This window comes from Argiope bruennichi, chromosome 8 (genome assembly GCF_947563725.1).
Source record: "Argiope bruennichi chromosome 8, qqArgBrue1.1, whole genome shotgun sequence".
Lineage (NCBI taxonomy): Eukaryota > Metazoa > Arthropoda > Arachnida > Araneae > Araneidae > Argiope > Argiope bruennichi.
Window position 1 is genome coordinate 27,322,604 of NC_079158.1, and position 18,910 is coordinate 27,341,513.

General features: G+C 27.9%; 2 protein-coding genes across 2 annotated transcripts in view; one reads left to right on the top strand and one right to left on the bottom strand.

The window, feature by feature from the left end:
• Positions 1-18,910, bottom strand: part of LOC129980809 (transforming growth factor-beta-induced protein ig-h3-like) — a 63,286-nt gene that overhangs the window by 30,497 nt on the left and 13,879 nt on the right. The window contains exons 3-4 of the mRNA XM_056091192.1: positions 11,941-12,099; positions 8,108-8,208 (exon numbers count right to left, since the gene is read on the bottom strand). Coding sequence (XP_055947167.1) covers positions 8,108-8,208; positions 11,941-12,099 — 260 coding nt within the window. The remainder of the gene's footprint in view (positions 1-8,107; positions 8,209-11,940; positions 12,100-18,910) is intronic.
• The window catches only part of LOC129980810 (stathmin-like), a 154,468-nt gene that overhangs the window by 10,511 nt on the left and 125,047 nt on the right, over positions 1-18,910 (top strand). The window lies entirely within an intron of this gene.

Sequence of the window (18,910 nt, forward strand, 5' to 3'; positions counted from 1 at the left end):
GCAAAAATGTCACTTATCTTCAAATCTACTTTTACCGGCATGGTGGTTGGTTCTCCCCACCCAAGTAGGTACAATGGTGGGGGGTCGGCTTCCACTTTCCAATGACGGAATTCCAATTATGCTTCCCATGGGAAGGGTTGTATCATGGTCGTTGGATGCCTTTAGGACTCGACCTTAGCTTCCACCAATGCTGCCGAGGTCCGACCATTCAAATTAAATCTGAATGCCTTTAATTAGGCGGGAAGGAGTAGCTTTGTGGGATTACCAGGCTACAGAAAGAGTATTGTAGACAAAAAATACAAGAAACCGTGTTTAGTGGTATGGTTTATATACAAAGGAAATTTTGTCCCCTGAATGTGACGTCATGTTCACAGACAACAAGATTTTGTTTAAAACCACTTAATGTCGTATCGTTATAAGAAATTGATATAATATGAGAAAAACTTCAAATTTCAAGCAAAATAGGTCACGAAATCGAAAGGATGAATTGATTCGTTGAGCATGAGAAATTTTAAAGGCATATAATCATTGAGAATGACTATTTGATACGAAGATATTTGGCTGAAGACAGTCTAATCTTTCAAGACATTCTAAAGCCATTGACAATATCATTTTAATGAAAGACATCGCTTGATAGTATATGAGTTCATCTTATGGGAGATTGCATTGGACAGTGAAAAATGGGCAGCTTGGCAACACTATATTAATTTAACTGCACTTACATTGTCTAATATATGAAGATAAGTTGTTGTTCGGTTCTCCAACAATTTCAAACTTAGAGGTTAAATGTTTACTTTCAAAAGCTATCAGAAAATTTACATCGCTCTATAACTAGTATGTTAATATTTTTTACAATATGTACCTATTTTTTAATCTGCATAAGTCTGTTTGCTTAACTTATGATAACGTGTAATTTTAATGTTACTTTTGCATAACTCTACGCAAGTTCAGTGTATGTCTATGCAAGGACGTTTATTTTGTGTAACTCTGCGAAAATTTGTTTTGTATATCTGCATAAGTTTGCTTTGTATATGCCTTCATAAGTCTATTTTCAGTTATTACATGTAAATTTATTTTCAGTAGCATTGTTTTTTTACGCTCTTCTGTACTTTACTAGTTATCTCTGTTCTTAATACTACACATACCTCTGCATAGGTTAATTTCTCTTAACTATGCGTAATTTATCTTTATTTAAAATAAACATAAATCAAGTACTATTCATTTTTCTGCATAATTTAACTTCACGTGATTCTCCGTGAAATAAATTTATGTAATACTGCATAAGTTGATTTTCCATAATTCTCTATAAATTTTTTAAGGCTAAAAATCTGTGCTAAATGATTTTGTGTAACTCCATATAAGTATGCTTTGTTCATCTACACATAAATTTATCTTGTGTAACTCTGTGCAAAAAGGCTAATTAAAATTCTTCTGTAAAAGAGAAGTGATGGAGATATAGAATCGGTATGTTTTTCAAGGCCATTTACACCAATTTATTTTTCCGTAAATTTATTAAATTCTTTCTCTTTCTTTGCGTTTCATTCGTATCATTTTTATCTACAAATTTTGTCTATATGTGGGATATATTATTTCATATATCCGAGCTTTATAATTTTTATTTATTTATTTTTGCATAAGTCTAATGTTTTTTATTTAAGAGTTTGATTATTAATTAATCTAACGCTATTAACTGAATTTTGTTCATATGAAAAAAGGAACCGGTAATTAATTTGGTAAGAAATTGCTTATAAAGTTCTTTAATTATAAAAATAATTGGGACTTTTTGTTTCAAAAACTACATTATTCCAAAATTGTAACGTTCTGACCTCTTTAAATGAAAATCAAAGATGGTAATTTGTTCATAGATTGATTAGTAAAACAAAGATGAATAAATGTTAGTGAAAGCCAGCAAAGCATTTTTTCAGAAACAATGAATTCCACAAAAGCTTATTTTTATAAACAGTTTATTGGCAAGAAAATATTACAGACAGGTTCATTTATTGTATATAAACGGTGGCACAAAGAAAAAAAAGAATTGCTTCGAACAATATCATTCTGGACGGGAAAAAACGGTGGTAAATAATAAATTCAATGAGCATTCACAGTTCATAAACAAATCTCTTGCTGTAAAATTTCTTGTAGAATTTTACCCCAGCTTATTGAAGGGGAACTTTATCTATATCTGAAAATAAGTAAACAAGCATTTTACTTTTATTGAAATCAGACAGAAAGCGATATTTTTTAAAAAAAAGAATTTTACATAGCTTTAGAATTGACAATTTTAAGAAAATAGAAATTTAACTTTTGTTTTTGGTTAAAATTTAGAGATTAGTTATAGTTAAAAAATTATTAAATTGCTATACCATAATGTAATTCAGCTGTAATACATCTCTACTATTTGTAATCTATTTTTTACAGACATGCCAACCTAAGGAATTTGAATGCAAGTTAAGTGCCATCTTAAGAGCAACACATTTTCTTTTATTTATTGTAATTCAATTAAAAATTAGAAAAAAATCCAGTTCCAGCAAATGCTTTTTCTAAAAATTCTTCATTTCTAAAAGTATGCTAAACCGTAGTAAATTTGTTACAAGGTGAATATTTGGTGCTGTAAACGTATATTTTTACTTGTTAGATGAAAACTTTATCAGAAATAAGACCTAAAACTAACTTAAGATCATTCCGGATGTTTTCTAACAGCTAAGTGAAAAAGTAAGAATCTGTAATCGATTGTTTTCTCTAAACATAATTCTGTAATTCATATTTTTCTCAGAAAAAATTGATTCACTTTGGCTGAACCTATAGAATTAATTAAAATACTTTGTAATTATTTTCATAATCTTGTTCGATTTATTCTATGACTAAATACTAAAATCAAAACTTTATCTTTATGCATGTATGCATTCTGCAAAGTGTGCTTCAGACCATTTAAAAAATACTAAGCAGACACAACGTTAGTAAGCCAAGCAGTTCAAAATTATCGATATAATGGACTATAATTTATAAGATAAGGTTTAATATTACTTAGTTGTGTCAATGTTGTGCATATACAAGTTCTGAAGTTAATTTCGTTTATGAATCAAAATTTACATCACGGCCATTAATTATTATTATTATTAATTCAGAAATAGATTTCTGGAATAAGGAAAAATTTTCCTTTTGCAGTGCTATCCTTGTATGGCATCTTGGATCTATATATCTATGAGTAATATATTTCACCACATGGTATTAAGCCTGTTTCTGCAAAGTGGCAGCTTTTAATCCCAAGGGTTATGGTTTAATCCAAGGGTTATGACGAAGTTTCGTGTGAAGCATGTTGAATTAAACCACCATTTCTTCCACAGAGCACCAACTTCTTCTTGCTTATATTGTATCGATAAAATCCTCAAAAAAGAGTCAGTTTAACTTAATGCCAATGCTTTAATTTCCAGCTTTTTTATTTTTAGTTGGATATGACCAACATTAGCCATAATAGTTGGTCCTCCTCGCTCGTTAATTCTGAAATTTTTGCGACAAATGAAATTATTCAGAAATCTTCAGCATATTCCAAATTTACATAATCTGAAATTTGGATTGAAACATTAGATTATTTAACACTATGCCCGGTTTTACCAAACAAGCAAATTTCTGAACCTTAAATTTCAACCCTAACTTTTACTATTTTTTATACCAATGAACCGAAGACTAATACACCTAGGTTTGGCCTAATATTGGCAATCCATAGTTTAATGCCTACAATTCAAAACAAACCCAATTAAATCAAATTCAAAACTTCGAAAAGCATGGAAAGTTAATTAAAATAACAAAAGAAATTCCGAAAATTCGAAGTCCGAGAGAGTCAGCTAATTTGGCACGTCTGTCAAAATTCCTTTATTGATCTAACCATTCGACTGTATCTGCTTTACATTATAACTTACTTCCTGATGAACTCCTGCTTACACTGCTGCTGCTGCTGCTACTACCCCTCATATTATTGCCTGTGTAAAGATAGTATGTAGGGTCATTTTGGGTGAGCTTTCCATTAGAATTCTGTCCTGATCCATTAGGATTTTGGTTTTTACCTGCGTAGAAGTCATCGCATTAGTAAAAGATGGACCATCCTTGTTGTCATTGAGATGAAAGAAAGTCTTCGGATTTATTCAATACTTGATGGAAATAAGACACAGTTCTGAATACTTCATAATATTTTTCCGTTTGCTGTGTATAAGAGATCGTTGTTCACAAATTGAAAACGATATTTATATTTAAAACCAATGGGAATGGTCTTCTCAAAACTACCCCTCGTGCCCTCGAAAAAACGTATAATGCCAGAGAACGCCTTGCCGACATTGGCGTACAATAGTTATAAAACATTAACTTTTGACGCCAATTTAGCATTTTTACTGAATCTATCGTATGATACTTGGCGAGTTATTTAGCTATTAATTCCAGGCATGCGTTAATAACATCCAAGAATCGAATTTGTTTTAAATATGTTTTTCTCAACTAATTGAAACAAAAATTAGATTCAAAACTGCACTTGTAGTCACGGATTCTCATACCAAATTCATATAAATTCATAAATTCCAAATTCATATTAAATCATTGCATTTTCGAATTATCGCGTTTACTTATTTCTGAAAGTACAGACAAGCAGACACTCAACTTTATTTGGATTTAGCTCAAAATTTGGTAGATATTTACACTATTGATCTTAAATACGTGTATTGAATCTTTTCTATCTAGTTTTCTTCGTTTTGTAGTTATCATAACAACTTATATTCGAACATACGGACTTCCTCTCAACAGATTTCATTCAAAATTTGATAGAAATCAGCAATTTGGTGTAAAGACCGCATATCAAATTTCAACGCCATAGCTCAAAGTGTGTTAGAATTATTTTTATCATAGAAAGATGGAAATTTTCCAAAAATGTATTTTTCCAACTCAAGGAGTTCTAATACATGAAGATTCGTCGAAATCTCGAGTTCGAATTGTTTGACGATTACTATACTTTCTCTATGCTACGTATACGAGAAAGTAAATAGAAAGCCGATTATTCAAAATGATGGTTAATCTCTTGGCATTTCACAGTTAAATTTCACAAACTGATAATGGAAATTTCATACAGCTCCAAAAGAAAATCGGTCGTTTATAGTATTGGCCTATTATCTGCGTATTTAAAGAGTTGACCCTTTCGTAAATGATTATGGTATTTTAATACAGCTTTAAAAGTACACTCATTATACAAAATACTGGTCTCATCTCTCTGTTTTTAGGTTATTCTAAAATTAATAATGATCATTTAATAAGTTTGAATAGAAAAACATTAACTCAAATTACTGATCCCGTCTCTACATGTAATCCTTCTAACCATTTCAAAAAATGAATATAAAAACTTCTTACAGTTCAAACAGAAAAACATTCAAAATATTGATCAAACATTTGTGTGTGTTCCATTTCAAAAGCTGATGATGATCTTATCTCTTTCAGCTACAGCGCATTTCGATAAAATATAACAAAGATATACCTTTAACGGACGAATGTACCTCGAAATTGCAATGTATAACGTGATGCATGATTATTTGGAAAATGATATGCATAATATTTGGAAAATGATATGCAAAATAATATAACTCCAAGAAATTAGTATAGAGAGATTTTTTTTAAGTCTCGCGGTATAATTTTGCACAATTCGGACAAAACTATTACAACGAGACTTAAAATAATTTCTATAAAATTTATCCATCTGTTATTAAACATGAATCACTTTAAAATGCATAGCAAGAATTATTAAATTTGCATATAATTTAAAGCAAATATTGTTAGACACAATTAACTGATTAATACAATAGAAAAGCAAATAATTTAAGTCACAAAAGCAACAAATAAAGCATAGCATGTTAATAAGTATCATACAAAAAAATGGCATATTTAACAATTCTGGAATTGACAGATGCTTTAATGGTATCACCATTCTTTTAATATTTCAATGACTATTGAATAATTAATGGATATTATTTAACCATTTAAAAAAGAAAAACGCTTCATACAACTGCATTTACAGTGAGGTAAATGAATTTATTTGTATTAGATAACACTTTTAATAGCAGTTTTAATACAAAATATCCACAATATATTCCCAGAAACTCTAGATTTGTATATAGTTCCTTTAATTGGGTTTAAAAATTTGATACGCCATTACCCTTAATTCAAAGATTAAAATTTCAAAAATATTTTTAATTATAATTTAAAGGTCTAATATAAAAATTAAAGTAACATAAAAAGTATAAGCTATTACATTAATTTGTAGAACTTTGTAGTTCTGATTCTTTAAAATTAAGAAAATGTAATAGAATCATGAAACCTTCGCTTGATCAAAGTCAATTTCCTGAAAACTTATTTTCAAAACTCGTAAAATGTAAATGATTTTATTTGAACAAGGCAGATTTTAACATTTAAGTGATCTTCTTAGAGTATCACAGCAATGAGACTTTTGTTCATCAAATGAAATTCGGATTAATTTTTTTAAAAAAGAATTACAAACAAAACCAACACGAATTTTTAAAAAAAATTTCAATTCATAGTTGTTTACATCTATCTATATTAACAGTGAATCGTTGAGACTACAAACTTAAATAACGAATTGAGAGTAATAGCAAGACGAAATTCAGAAATTCTTTGGTAACTGATATTTGTTATACTTCCCTAAAGTTATATCCAATCGCTCGTTTGGATAGATCTGAAGAACAAAATGCAAATAATATTGAAGCGAAATTCAGAAATTTTTGGCAATTAATATTTTTATACCTATCTAACTATTGTAATTAGAATTTTAAAACCTTACAAGGAAATCAAAAGGAGTTCCTGAAAGCAGTGTACTGCATTTAGTATTTTATTTGCTTATTTATTGAGAATGGCTATTTTTTTCAACCTATCTATGACCTATAGCTACGACATTTTACCTATTTGGAAATGCACCAAAGATAATATAAATAGATAAAAACCTCAAAATGAATAAAATTAGGATTATGATAACTTAACTCCTGTGAACAGCAATTTCAACACAAATAAATCCTAATAATGAGTGCCAAATGTATTTATCACGTTGAGTGTATTCGTAACATGGTATCTAGCATCATTCTTTAACTCAGAAAAAGGTTTTCACAACAAAAATTGAAAAAAAAAATTTATTCGATTGAATGTAGTTTATGAAATGTAACCTGAAACCTTGTTAACCTTGTTAAATGAATTTAACAAGAAATTGTAACTGATGATGACATTATGACAGCTTCTCAGAAATGACTTATTAATACCTCAGCAACAAATACGTCAACATTAGTTGACGTATTTGTAATTTGTATCTATTATTTATTAAAACAAACAAGTGGCAAATGCATAATAAATTAATTTTTATCATATCAGTATTAATCTTCACTAACTAATTGCTCATAAAAATGTTAATGCATAGAAAAACCTAAAAAATTTCACTGAGCATATTAATATTGGAATTAATAAAAAATTACTAGAAAAATTGCTCATAAAAATAGATTTATATCTATTAAATATAAATAATTTTCAGATTAAATTTGTTTGTATTTGCATGCTTCTTAACTTTACAAATTTTCAATTAGCTGAAATTATTTTGAGAAGAAAAGGCAGAATGTAAAAAGGTTGAAATTGGGAAAAATAACAATGGGTCACTAGACTTGACACTTTTTTTCACAACCATAGGAATTTATTTTTATAGTTTAAAATAAAGTATAAATATATTCTATTATCTCAATGTAATTTTAATGCATATATAAATGATGAACTTTTTAAAATAATTTAATTTATCCTCTTGCTTTTGTGTACATTTTATAGCATTAAGAATTATTCAATATTCTGCAACTTAATTTTGATAATCTTATTTCAACCAAAAAATATTTCAGTTGCTTTTGTAATTTACTTTTTGTGTAATATACACTCATCCGAATTTCAGCATATCCAAATCGACCGATCTTCTTTTGTTTAGGATAATCAGGGTATTATTGTAATCTTTTTTACAAGCAACAAATAATTTGTCTGTTTGTTGAATAATTATTAATATATCAAATTAATCAGTATAACAGTTTTAGAAACTTACTTTCGATGCAACCAGGATTGCCAGTAGGGTCTCGAACAAATCCGTGACAACATTCATATTTGGTGGCTTTTATCTGTGCTTCTCCGTTATTGCCCATTACTCTACAAATAAAAATGGAAAATAATCAGATTCTGCTGTGTATTCAATATTTTTTTGATATAGTTTCGTCGCTGTTTGCAAGTAATGGAAGCATTTTGAGAGATGATGACATAAATACGGATTATGCGCGTGCACAGTACAATCCCAAGTAGCACATCTGTATTGTACAATATTGCATGATCTTAAACATTATTCGCAATTTTGTACAATATTATTGAATACTGAATAATATAATATAAATCAATATTGTATAATAATGTACAACAATTTGTGCTACATGGGATGTGATTTCCTTTCCATATGCTTTTATTCATTATTGAGCGTCATTCTACAAATAAAAATGCCAAATAATGAGTTTCTGTTTTGTTTACAGTGTGTGTGTATTTTATATAAACTCATCGCAATTTGCAAGTAATGGGAGCATTTTGTGAGGTAAAATGATAGATATGGGTTATGCGCATGCGTAATGCAAAGCGATTTCCGTTGCATATGCTTTTATTTATTATTGATCATTCACTCTACAAATAAAAATGGGAAATAATCAGTTTCTATGTTGTTTTCAATGTTTTTTTATGCATACTCATCGCTATTTGCAAGTAATGGGAGCATTTTGTGAGATAACGAGATAGATATCAATTATGCGCATGCGCAATAAAGTATTTTTCCTTTAAATATGATTTTTTTCAATTAAAAGCAACATTATAATATGCTAGGAAATAACATTGATAGAATAATTAGCGTTAATATTTCATATATTAACAAAAGTACCTAATTGATTCTTTATTTATTACTTTGTCCCATTCTTTTGATAGTATAAATTTGTAATATGCTATTTCTATGAGATTATCTTACTAAAACAGTCAGATATCTTGCTGATATTTTTTTCTTTTAGTGTGAAATGCACGTTAAAGTGTATTTATATGGAACAGGAAAAACGCATCCATTAATAGTATGAATATTGTTATTCTGATCTCAACCAAACGCTCGTCACTACTTTAAAATGATTTTGATTATACGGCAAACAGAAACACTAGTTGCGCTTGCACCTGCAAACAAACACAATTAAGTGTACAATTCCATAATTAATTATTCGGGATAAATAACTCATACTTTAAAGCCATATAAGATATTCGTTGAAACAAAGCATCCTGTAAATGCATTCTATTAATTAATTCATTCGTTCAAATAAAAAATAGACTTTTTGCAATTTATATAGAAACCAGGTGCGATCCTTTTTTTAAAAAATTCTGGAAACTAACAAGGAGTGAAAACCTAAATAAATTTGATTAATTGAAGACTTTATATGATAGGCATACATACATACATGCATATTTTAAAACAATTTCTTAGCAAACCAAAAAGAAAAGCATTTAAAAAAATTATAAAAAAATTCTAATGTAAACCCTATTGACATAAGGTTGAAATAGTTAAATTGCTGCCATCAATATTTTTGAAAAAGGTAAGTTTTTTCAAAACTTTCATTTGCTTTTTTTTTTTGATGATGTACCCCAGTCCAGACTTCAGTTTGTAGGCCGCTGTTGTTTTCACAGTTGTAAATAATTAATTTATGTCGTTATCATAGCATAATAATCAGATGGACAAAGTAGATAATTGCCTAGGAGAGCCATAGCATTGGAGAATTCGATATATATATTTTATTAGTTTATTAGCATTATTTTCAAAGTAATTAAATCGTTTGCTTTAATTTTATTTATTAGAGCCGTGTACTCGTACATATTTTTAAAATCAAGCAACGTTTATATCGTAAAATATTATTCTTAAAATTTTCTTCTAACATTTTAAAAATCTCTTATAAATGCATGTGGTGTCCAATCTACTTTCTAGTTAGACTCACAATTCTAGTAAACTTTGGGTTAGAGAATTTAGATTATATTTTTAAAGTTTTATAACATCATTTATTATTTTGTAAAAAGTCGATTTTAATTTTCTATAAAAGAGTTATTGAAGCTAAATCTCTCTGTCAAGCTCAATTAAATCTGGCTTTATATTTATTATTTTAGTTTGTCATCAGATTTAGTATGTAAATCTGATCATACGTATCAAATTAAAATTAATAAATAAAATGTGGTTCTGAAAGTTCATGAAGCAGGATCTTGGATTTGCATTGTTTATAAGCCTTTGCAAAGTCTTAATCCGATCTCGGTCATTAGATAACATTTGTGTTAGTTAAATATTGTGAGCAGTCAACAAAACAAAGTTAATGTAATGTGTATTCCCTCTGAATCTGAGATTAATTGAATCAGTTGCTCGCAAACGAGGCTAATGCAGTTAGCTATTTGTGACGGAAAGAATTCCCATCAATCGTTTGGTATAACGATTTCTGAGAAATGGCGCCCCTTTCGTTGGTGAAGGACTCGCCTCTGCATTTTTTTAAATTTGCTCAGACAAGAAGTCTGACTTTTCCGCTTAAATTTTATATTATTTTAAAAGCTGTAAATTTTTATAATATATTGAAGATATATTTGTATTGAAACTATATTTGGCAAAGAAGTTTATTTCTACAAAAATTCTGAAATAGAGAAATTATAAAAACTGTATCTTTGGATAAATAAATAACTCCTGTAGTAGTATTTCCACTCTAATCTTCACACAATAGCTTATGTATAAATAGTTAGAGGTAACTATATATCTCCTATTGGAAAAATGTTGAAATGAATAATTATATCTTATGTTGTTTGAGGAGTAACTGCATTGCTGAAAAAATTACGAAATCTTAATTTTTGTATAGCTTTTCAGTCCTCTTAATTTTTCCCTTCTGCAATTAAAACTGATTTTATTCTGAAATTTGAAAATTACAATTTCATACGAATTCAGACGATTTTAAATATCATCCAGGAAGGTCATTCTATCTGCATATTACATTTTCTTGATACATCTGTTGATCCGAAGCTTCACAACTCGGTCAATTTTGATCGTAGAGCAATGAAACTTTTGATGTTTTTAATTTTTATGTTTTAATTTGATGTTTTTAATTTTTATGTTTTAATTTGATGTTTTTAATTTTTATGTTTTAATTTGATGTTTTTAATTTAATTTGTAGCAAAAGTGTTTTGCAAAATATGATTAATACAATTGGGAAACTGTATAAGAATTTATATTACGTAATTTGTTTCAACAATTCATTTATTGATCACAGACAGTAAAAAATATTATTGTTTTAGTTCATTTAAAACATCTTTTCTATTGAAACTCTATGCTAGTCTTTTTAAGATATAGAAATTGGCTATTGAAATAAAATTAGGAAATGTTTTCTCATATGTGAAATAATTTTAAATTGAAATCTCTCTTTTTCTTAACATCTTGATTCATTCAACTATTAAAAAAAAGCTGCCACTGTATCTTAGAGGCTACCATAAAAGAAGAAACTCAAATAAAAGAAGAATATCTTAAAACTTAATTTCGATTTCGATATGCTATAGATAAAGTTAATATTGTAAAATAAGGCAAAATGGTCATTAAATTAGATCTGTTTTCGTAAATCCAATATTCTTTCATTCGAATGTGGAGGGGTCGATTATCAAGGTACTTACTTCCACAAACCTACAAACTAATATTCAAACAATAATAAAATATAATTTCTTCTTATTAATTCATTCATATATGGTTGATTATTTCTTAAAACATAATTTTGCAAAAGGTTAAATTTACTTTTAGAAATTTTAAGGATGGATTAAAATACTTGAAAAAAAAGAACGTTTAATTTTTGCAAGTACCTTTTCACACAGACATATTTCTTGTCGGTTCCTTTGCAGGTTTCTTGTTCATGACTGAAATCAGTGTTTATATTCGGCATGTCGTCCTTCCAATCATCTGGGATGACATCATCTGGCATCTGAGTATTCAGAATCTTTTCTTCCTTGCATACGTTTTCTCTGTAAATACAAAAATCTAATAAATATTTGTTTCGATTTTAATATAAATCTATAATTATAATTTAATCTGAATTAACAAAAACCGTGCTCAAATCTATGATTGTGGCTTACAGCGTTTCAACAGAATATAGCAATAAAATATAATGACAATTTATTTGAAAGATGGAGCAAAAGATATTTAATTTTGAATCAAGATTTTATTTATTTATTTATTTTTGTAACTGTTTCCAATTCAAATGATCTTCAAATCTACAATCATTTGATTAAAAATAATGAAAATACCTGAAACTAAATTCAAATCCATACACTTTAAACGACTACTCCATATTATATTGTTAATGATAGAGCATAAAAAAAGAATAAACTACAGCCAAATAATTTTTGCCTTGTTTGGAATGCCGCTCTAAAATTTAGTTTCCAGGTTTACGTAATAACTGATAATTTTCAGAAGATATAAATGTTTATTTTTAAGCAGAAAGAGTTCCTTCAACTACGGAAATCGATAACCATCAGCAAACTGATGATCCATTGACTTGCCATTGACCTAAATGATTACAACAGACAGCCTTTTTTCCCAGTGTCTTGTTATTATATTTCATTTATTTTTTAATTTCAATATTGGAGTTGAAGTACATTAAAGTTTGCAACTTTTATTTCTAACTTTTATGAAACTTTAGAAAAATGTGAAATAAATGTGTCTTACATCTAATTATTAAATTAATATATCAGAAGTATTTGCAAATTTAAAAAAAAAAAATTACCCGATGTTTCAGATTATATAGCCTTCATTGAACTTAGTAGAGGCAGATTATTTATACAAAAGAAAATATAAAAACAATCCGTAAATGAAATAAGGTCATATAACACATAGAACTTCAATGAAGTTTTCAATGATTGAAGAATACATCATACGTTTCACTTTTGTGAACCTCTTATTTGTTGTCTAAAATTCTATTTTATTCTTTTTGGCGCCATTTTATTCTTTTTTGGCGATTCTTTGCACATAATTTGCGTAAACACATTATTATTTTTTTATTAGAATTCATTGAAATAAATCGATTCGCAAAATATGACACTTCCTAGAATATAATAATCATTGATTTATTTAAATTCCAGTCAGAAGCTTAAAATAAGACTATACAATCATTGTAAATGCCACCATACTGTGTATCAAGAAAAAGAATCGCTGATTTTCGTAAAAATGGAAGAATAGAATTTTCCTGTTTATTTTTTTAATTAATGATGTTTATTTTTAAAAAATTGTTGAAATTTTCTCTTTGATTTTCTCGGATAATTCCATATACGAATGTTATTTATAGCAAAGAGCCAAAGATAATTTAAATTAATTCTATTATATAATTATAATATTATTCTATTATATAATTATAATTATATTCTATTATATAAGCATAGCATTTCCAATTGCTATCGATAATAAAATTTTGTCTTTCCCTGGCTGTCTATTAATGTATATGAGTGTATGCGATAGACAGTGGAAGATGAGAGTAGGACAAGGAGAGGGTTACTAGTGAGGGTTACAAGGGTTGAGTTACTAGTGAGATTTAATATAATGATAGTTTGTCTTTAAAATATTCATTCATAATAATATAAACCTTGATTTCATGAATATGAAAAAAGCACATTGACAACTATGCTGGTTGACCGCTTAAAGCTTGCGATAACTTATTAATATATAAGTTATGTCAAAAGTTTGAAGTCCATTTTCTTGGAATTGGCTTGCTATTGCTCTTTAATATTTTTATGAATGAATATCTTATACTATAATTATATTAATCTCATTCATACAAAATAACATCATATCACACTACAGAGCAAACACATTCAATGGTGTTATTGTGGATAAAATCGATTAAAATTAAATCACTTACAAATGAATAAAACTTTAGAAAAATACAAAAAATAAAACCTTTTTCATTACTTGCATATATTAAATATGAACAAAACTTATTAGTAATAATTTGTTATGAAGATTACATGCCAAATCGTTTAGATTGTTATTTATTGTGTTTATACATACGGTTACAAAAATTTGATTTTAAAATACTTTTTTGGTCTCAAAATGGTATGAAATGTCAAAATTCAAGTTTGAGAACTTTATTTGTTTTTATTTTTAACCAGTACGTCACTTAGTCTCTATATATTGCATCTCGATGTATGATAAAGCAAAAATGGTTGAAATAAAATCCAAAATCTGTTTCTGCACTGGAATTTGTCTTATTCATAAATGATTAGAATAAATTTCTGATATAAAATTGTGCTTAAGGTTAATTTACTTTTGAGTAAACTTAAGTAAATTTAAATTATTTATTTACTTATATAATTATATTATTATTATCATATATTATTTGTTTATATAAATATTTATTTACTTATATTTTTATTTACTTATATAAAACGTTCCCTGGCACGCGATAAATTTAGAAGGAAAAAAGATCCAGTGGTTTAATAAGCTACGCTGATCATATTAAATCATAATACTTAAGAAGGATAGATGCATTTCACGAGGATTTATATATAGAATTTATAACTAAAATCAAATACGGAATCTAAAATCTGCTGCAAAGTAAGATTTACTATCCAAGGGATTATTTATGAATCCATTTTGGTTCCAAAACCATGTATAGGCAAATGTCTACGAAGTTGGACAAAATAATCAGTGTTGTATCACCTGCTAAATAGGAACTCGAGTCACAGCTGTCTAATCAGGGTGAATCACCCGCCTTATTTTACTCCCCTGTTGACGGGCACGTGTAGGCCGTGCATGAGTTCGAATTTAATTAAAGATACAATGCAAACATGAGATAGGTACTGCATTGCACCAAACAAAACAATGGTATTCTACCTCGCTGCTGTTTCTCAAATAATCCAATTAAGAAATCCAAATTCAAACTGGCTTTATCAAACATTATTCTAGAAGCAACATCCGTATTTACACTTCGTTTGTTCGTTGTATTAAATCAATCAAAATACTGACATATCATTTTGACAACTCATAATGATCCATCTGTTTCTTCTACTTCGAATCATGTTGCTGTGATTTCGTTTAGGTGTAGGGGAAAATGGAATTCCGAGCATCTAAGAGAGATTTGTAATAGTAAATTCAGTAATGATTTTCACTGACGAATTTTCAATTAACTGAAACTAGTAGAAACCACCAATTTGTTGATTTCTGTTCAATCATTTTACTTTTTCAAAATAATCGATTTTCTAAAAAGTATATTTGCATGGCAATACCCTCAACGGCTGGTTATTCCGCGCATGTAGCTTTGAATTGAATTTTGTGAATGAGGAATCAAAGTAACATTTCGCATGAATTTCCTATAAACATAAATACAAATATTAATCCAATTTTATATAAAATCCTCTTATTTTATTAAAATAAAGAACAGATTAAATTATTAAAATAAGAAAACATTATTAAACGCATTTAAATTAACAAAGTTAAAATTCAAGTAGTTTTTTTCACCAGTAGCAATCTTTATGAGTTCAATCAGAACTAATTGAGTAACTAAACTCATTACCAATTTTCAAAGTTTAGATTCTAATAGCTTTGAAAGCACAAAACTCTTTGTCGCTGTTTACGGTTTTTCAGGGATCTAAGACACAGAACTGCTTCTTCTTACCTGTTCCAATACTTTCATAGTCTAATGGATCGTTGCTTTACTGTTTCTTTTAAATTGTAGATTCATTTATTCGATTAATTTTTATTTTTCAAAAATTACCTGTAGATTTTAAACTACATTCTCCTTCTTACTTCTTTAAATCATGGTTTATGGTTGTCAATCTGAGCATTTTTTTTAACGATATGGATCCTTTATGAGAAACCCTTTACGTCTCATATAATTTCGAAGGATTTATAAAATCTTACAAAATACCCATTAGGTGATGGACTTTTTGCATTGAATAATATCACGTACCAATTCCCACGCTACTTAGAACTACACCACTCAGAAAGTTTTCCGTTAACAGGTCTCATTTTGGTTTAAAATGTATAAATTAACTAAAAAAAATATTTTATTCTAATAAATAAAATACCTGATATTACATTATTTGCAGATGTAAATAATTTTTATTACTTTCAAAGAGAGAAAAAAACTGGAATCCCGAATGTATCAGGAAAACTTTGATAATGCTCTAAAAAAAGGAAGTTAGAAGTTGAGGAATATTATGCTAACAAATATCACTTCCACTATCTAGGTAGATGGTTCAAGTTTATTTCCCGCGCTCTTCACTAGCGATAACAGCTGTGCATGAAATTTCTAGTATTTCTGGTATCATGAACATTTGGAGTTCGTTGATACCAGATCTATATATATGACAAATAATTGCATTTTTAAAAAATATCTTACACTTGAAAGAATCGACTACTTTTGAAGAAATTTTTTTCTCTGAATTAAATTTGGAAGGATATTATTATTTACAGCCTGGCTGTTGTTTTAAGTGGATAGTTTTCAAAAGTTTATACGGAAACCTATAAAGAACGATATCAACTTCAAATTTGTGATGCATTACGGTATCTGTCAAGCTGACACTTGGAGGATAGTAGAAAAGAATAGTTACTTATGAAAGGGTTCATTTTGACAAGCAGTTTATTAAATACGCTTGGTAATTGTTACAAAATTAGCTGAAAATACTTGAAGCATATCAAACAGAACGATATATCAAATTTTATCTTAATTGTTGTGTTTTTCAGTTATTACTCTCATCTGTGCACCCATATCCAGACGAACAAATTGTCAGTTTGTCGACGGATTGGCCCAAACTTAGATACACACCTACAGGTTTAAGAGTAAAAGCATATTCTACATCATATTGCCTCTTTGCATTTTTTAACTTTGTATTCTAATTTTTAATTATTTATTTTAAATATTATTATAGACGGACAGGCAGAAAGACTTTTCCTTAATAAAATTCGCACAAAATTTAATATAAATCTCAACTTTAGTTAAAAGTCTATGAACCAAATTTTATCGTTCAAGCTCATTACATTCTTGAGTGATCTGTTTCAGTTTATAAGTATCAACTTCATACCATCAAATTAAGTTTAAAAAAACATGTTTGGATAAATTAACATGGAATCGACTTCCGTTGATTTCATTGGATATTATTTATTATAAACAAAATTACTAATAAAAACAAACATAACTTCAATACTTTTGTATCGTAATCGCACACAATTTTCTTCAGGATTTAATAGGCAATATCATGTTTTAAGACATAAAAGACTTTAATAAGGTGAAAACCCTGTCGAGATATAAATATAACAAGATATTTTGTAAAAATATTGTCAGGTTCATTTCCTTTATATATTTGCTCTATTATCATAGTTAATATATAATTTGCATAATTAATTTAATTGCAGATTTGAAAAATCAGTAAAGCATAAAATGCCATGTTATATAAGTGATTATTATTTTATATTTTTTTAAATAAAGAATATGATATTTGTAATTCAGCTAAGAGGAAAATAAACCAAATTAGAATTTATATTTCTTTATTGGTCCTAAATCATTTTCAAGGGATTAGCTTTGTAAAATAAAATAACCATGAATAATTTTGCTATTTAACATTGCTTGGAAAAGTAAATATCGTAAGAATTTCTGTGCCTTTCAAATAAAAATGATTTTAAAAGACATATTATCGGTAATTGCTTGATGCAAAAATCGTGCGAAACATTCAACAGGGCAGATCTTTGGATCTAAAGATACCAAATTTGGCACGTAATTACTTCTTAAGTTCCACTAAAAAAGGACTTCCTTAAAATATTTATTATATTTTTACTAATTAAAATTTAATTGAAAGTTACTATTTTCCCCGTTGGAGCATGATTTTTTATATGAAAACCATTTTTACACTACTTTAAAATTCAAAAAATTAATTTTACAATAGTGCTAATTTTCTTTATTAATATTAATCCATTTTTAAGACTTACCTAAATTTTGATATTAAAAATTTTTTAACTATTTCTTGTTAACATATTTTGTTTGTTTGTTTTTGGAATGTTATTCTAAATACGAATTCAAATTTAATTGCTTGAAAGTTTGGTATCTCTCTAATTATACATCATGCACTTACCGCGTTTTTCTTAAAGTATGCCAACCTAAAATCATTATCATGTTAAAATGAGCCGTGGATGATAAAAATGTTTATCCGCGCTACCCTGTGGAATAACTGTTCTTTCGCATGCGTCGTAAATATGACAATATGGAAAGTTTACAGTTTGGAATGTTGAGGTTGCATCTTTGACCCTCTTTCTCCTTCGTCTGCATAATCGACATAGTTCTAAAACAAACATTTCTTCTTTTTTTTTTCTGTCTAATGAATGACCATACAACCCAAATTCTTTTCCTGTAATATGAGATAAATTATCTGATAAATTTATTTTTACGAATTTAATACGTTTTATTCGTAAATAAAACGAACTGAACTTGTTATTTTCATCAATCTTAAATGATGCTGTTCACGGTACATGTACTTTTATAAGCCTGTCAGTAAAGTTTGAGGCAAAACCAAAAGCTATTACTATTGCTTATAAGAAAATAAATCAATAAGTTATTTTCGAACTTCTTGTCTAAAACAACGTTGCATGATAATGTTTTAGATTCGATTTGTCTTCCTTTATATTTATTTTTAAAATTTATTATTAATTTTAGCAACTCTTATAATTGCTTCGATGTTTGAGTCAGTGATCACCGTGTTGTGAAGATAAGTATTTATGTTATAAGTTGGAGTGATGATTCAACTTTTTGATTTTGAAAATTAAAATTTGATTTTGAAAATTTGATACAAT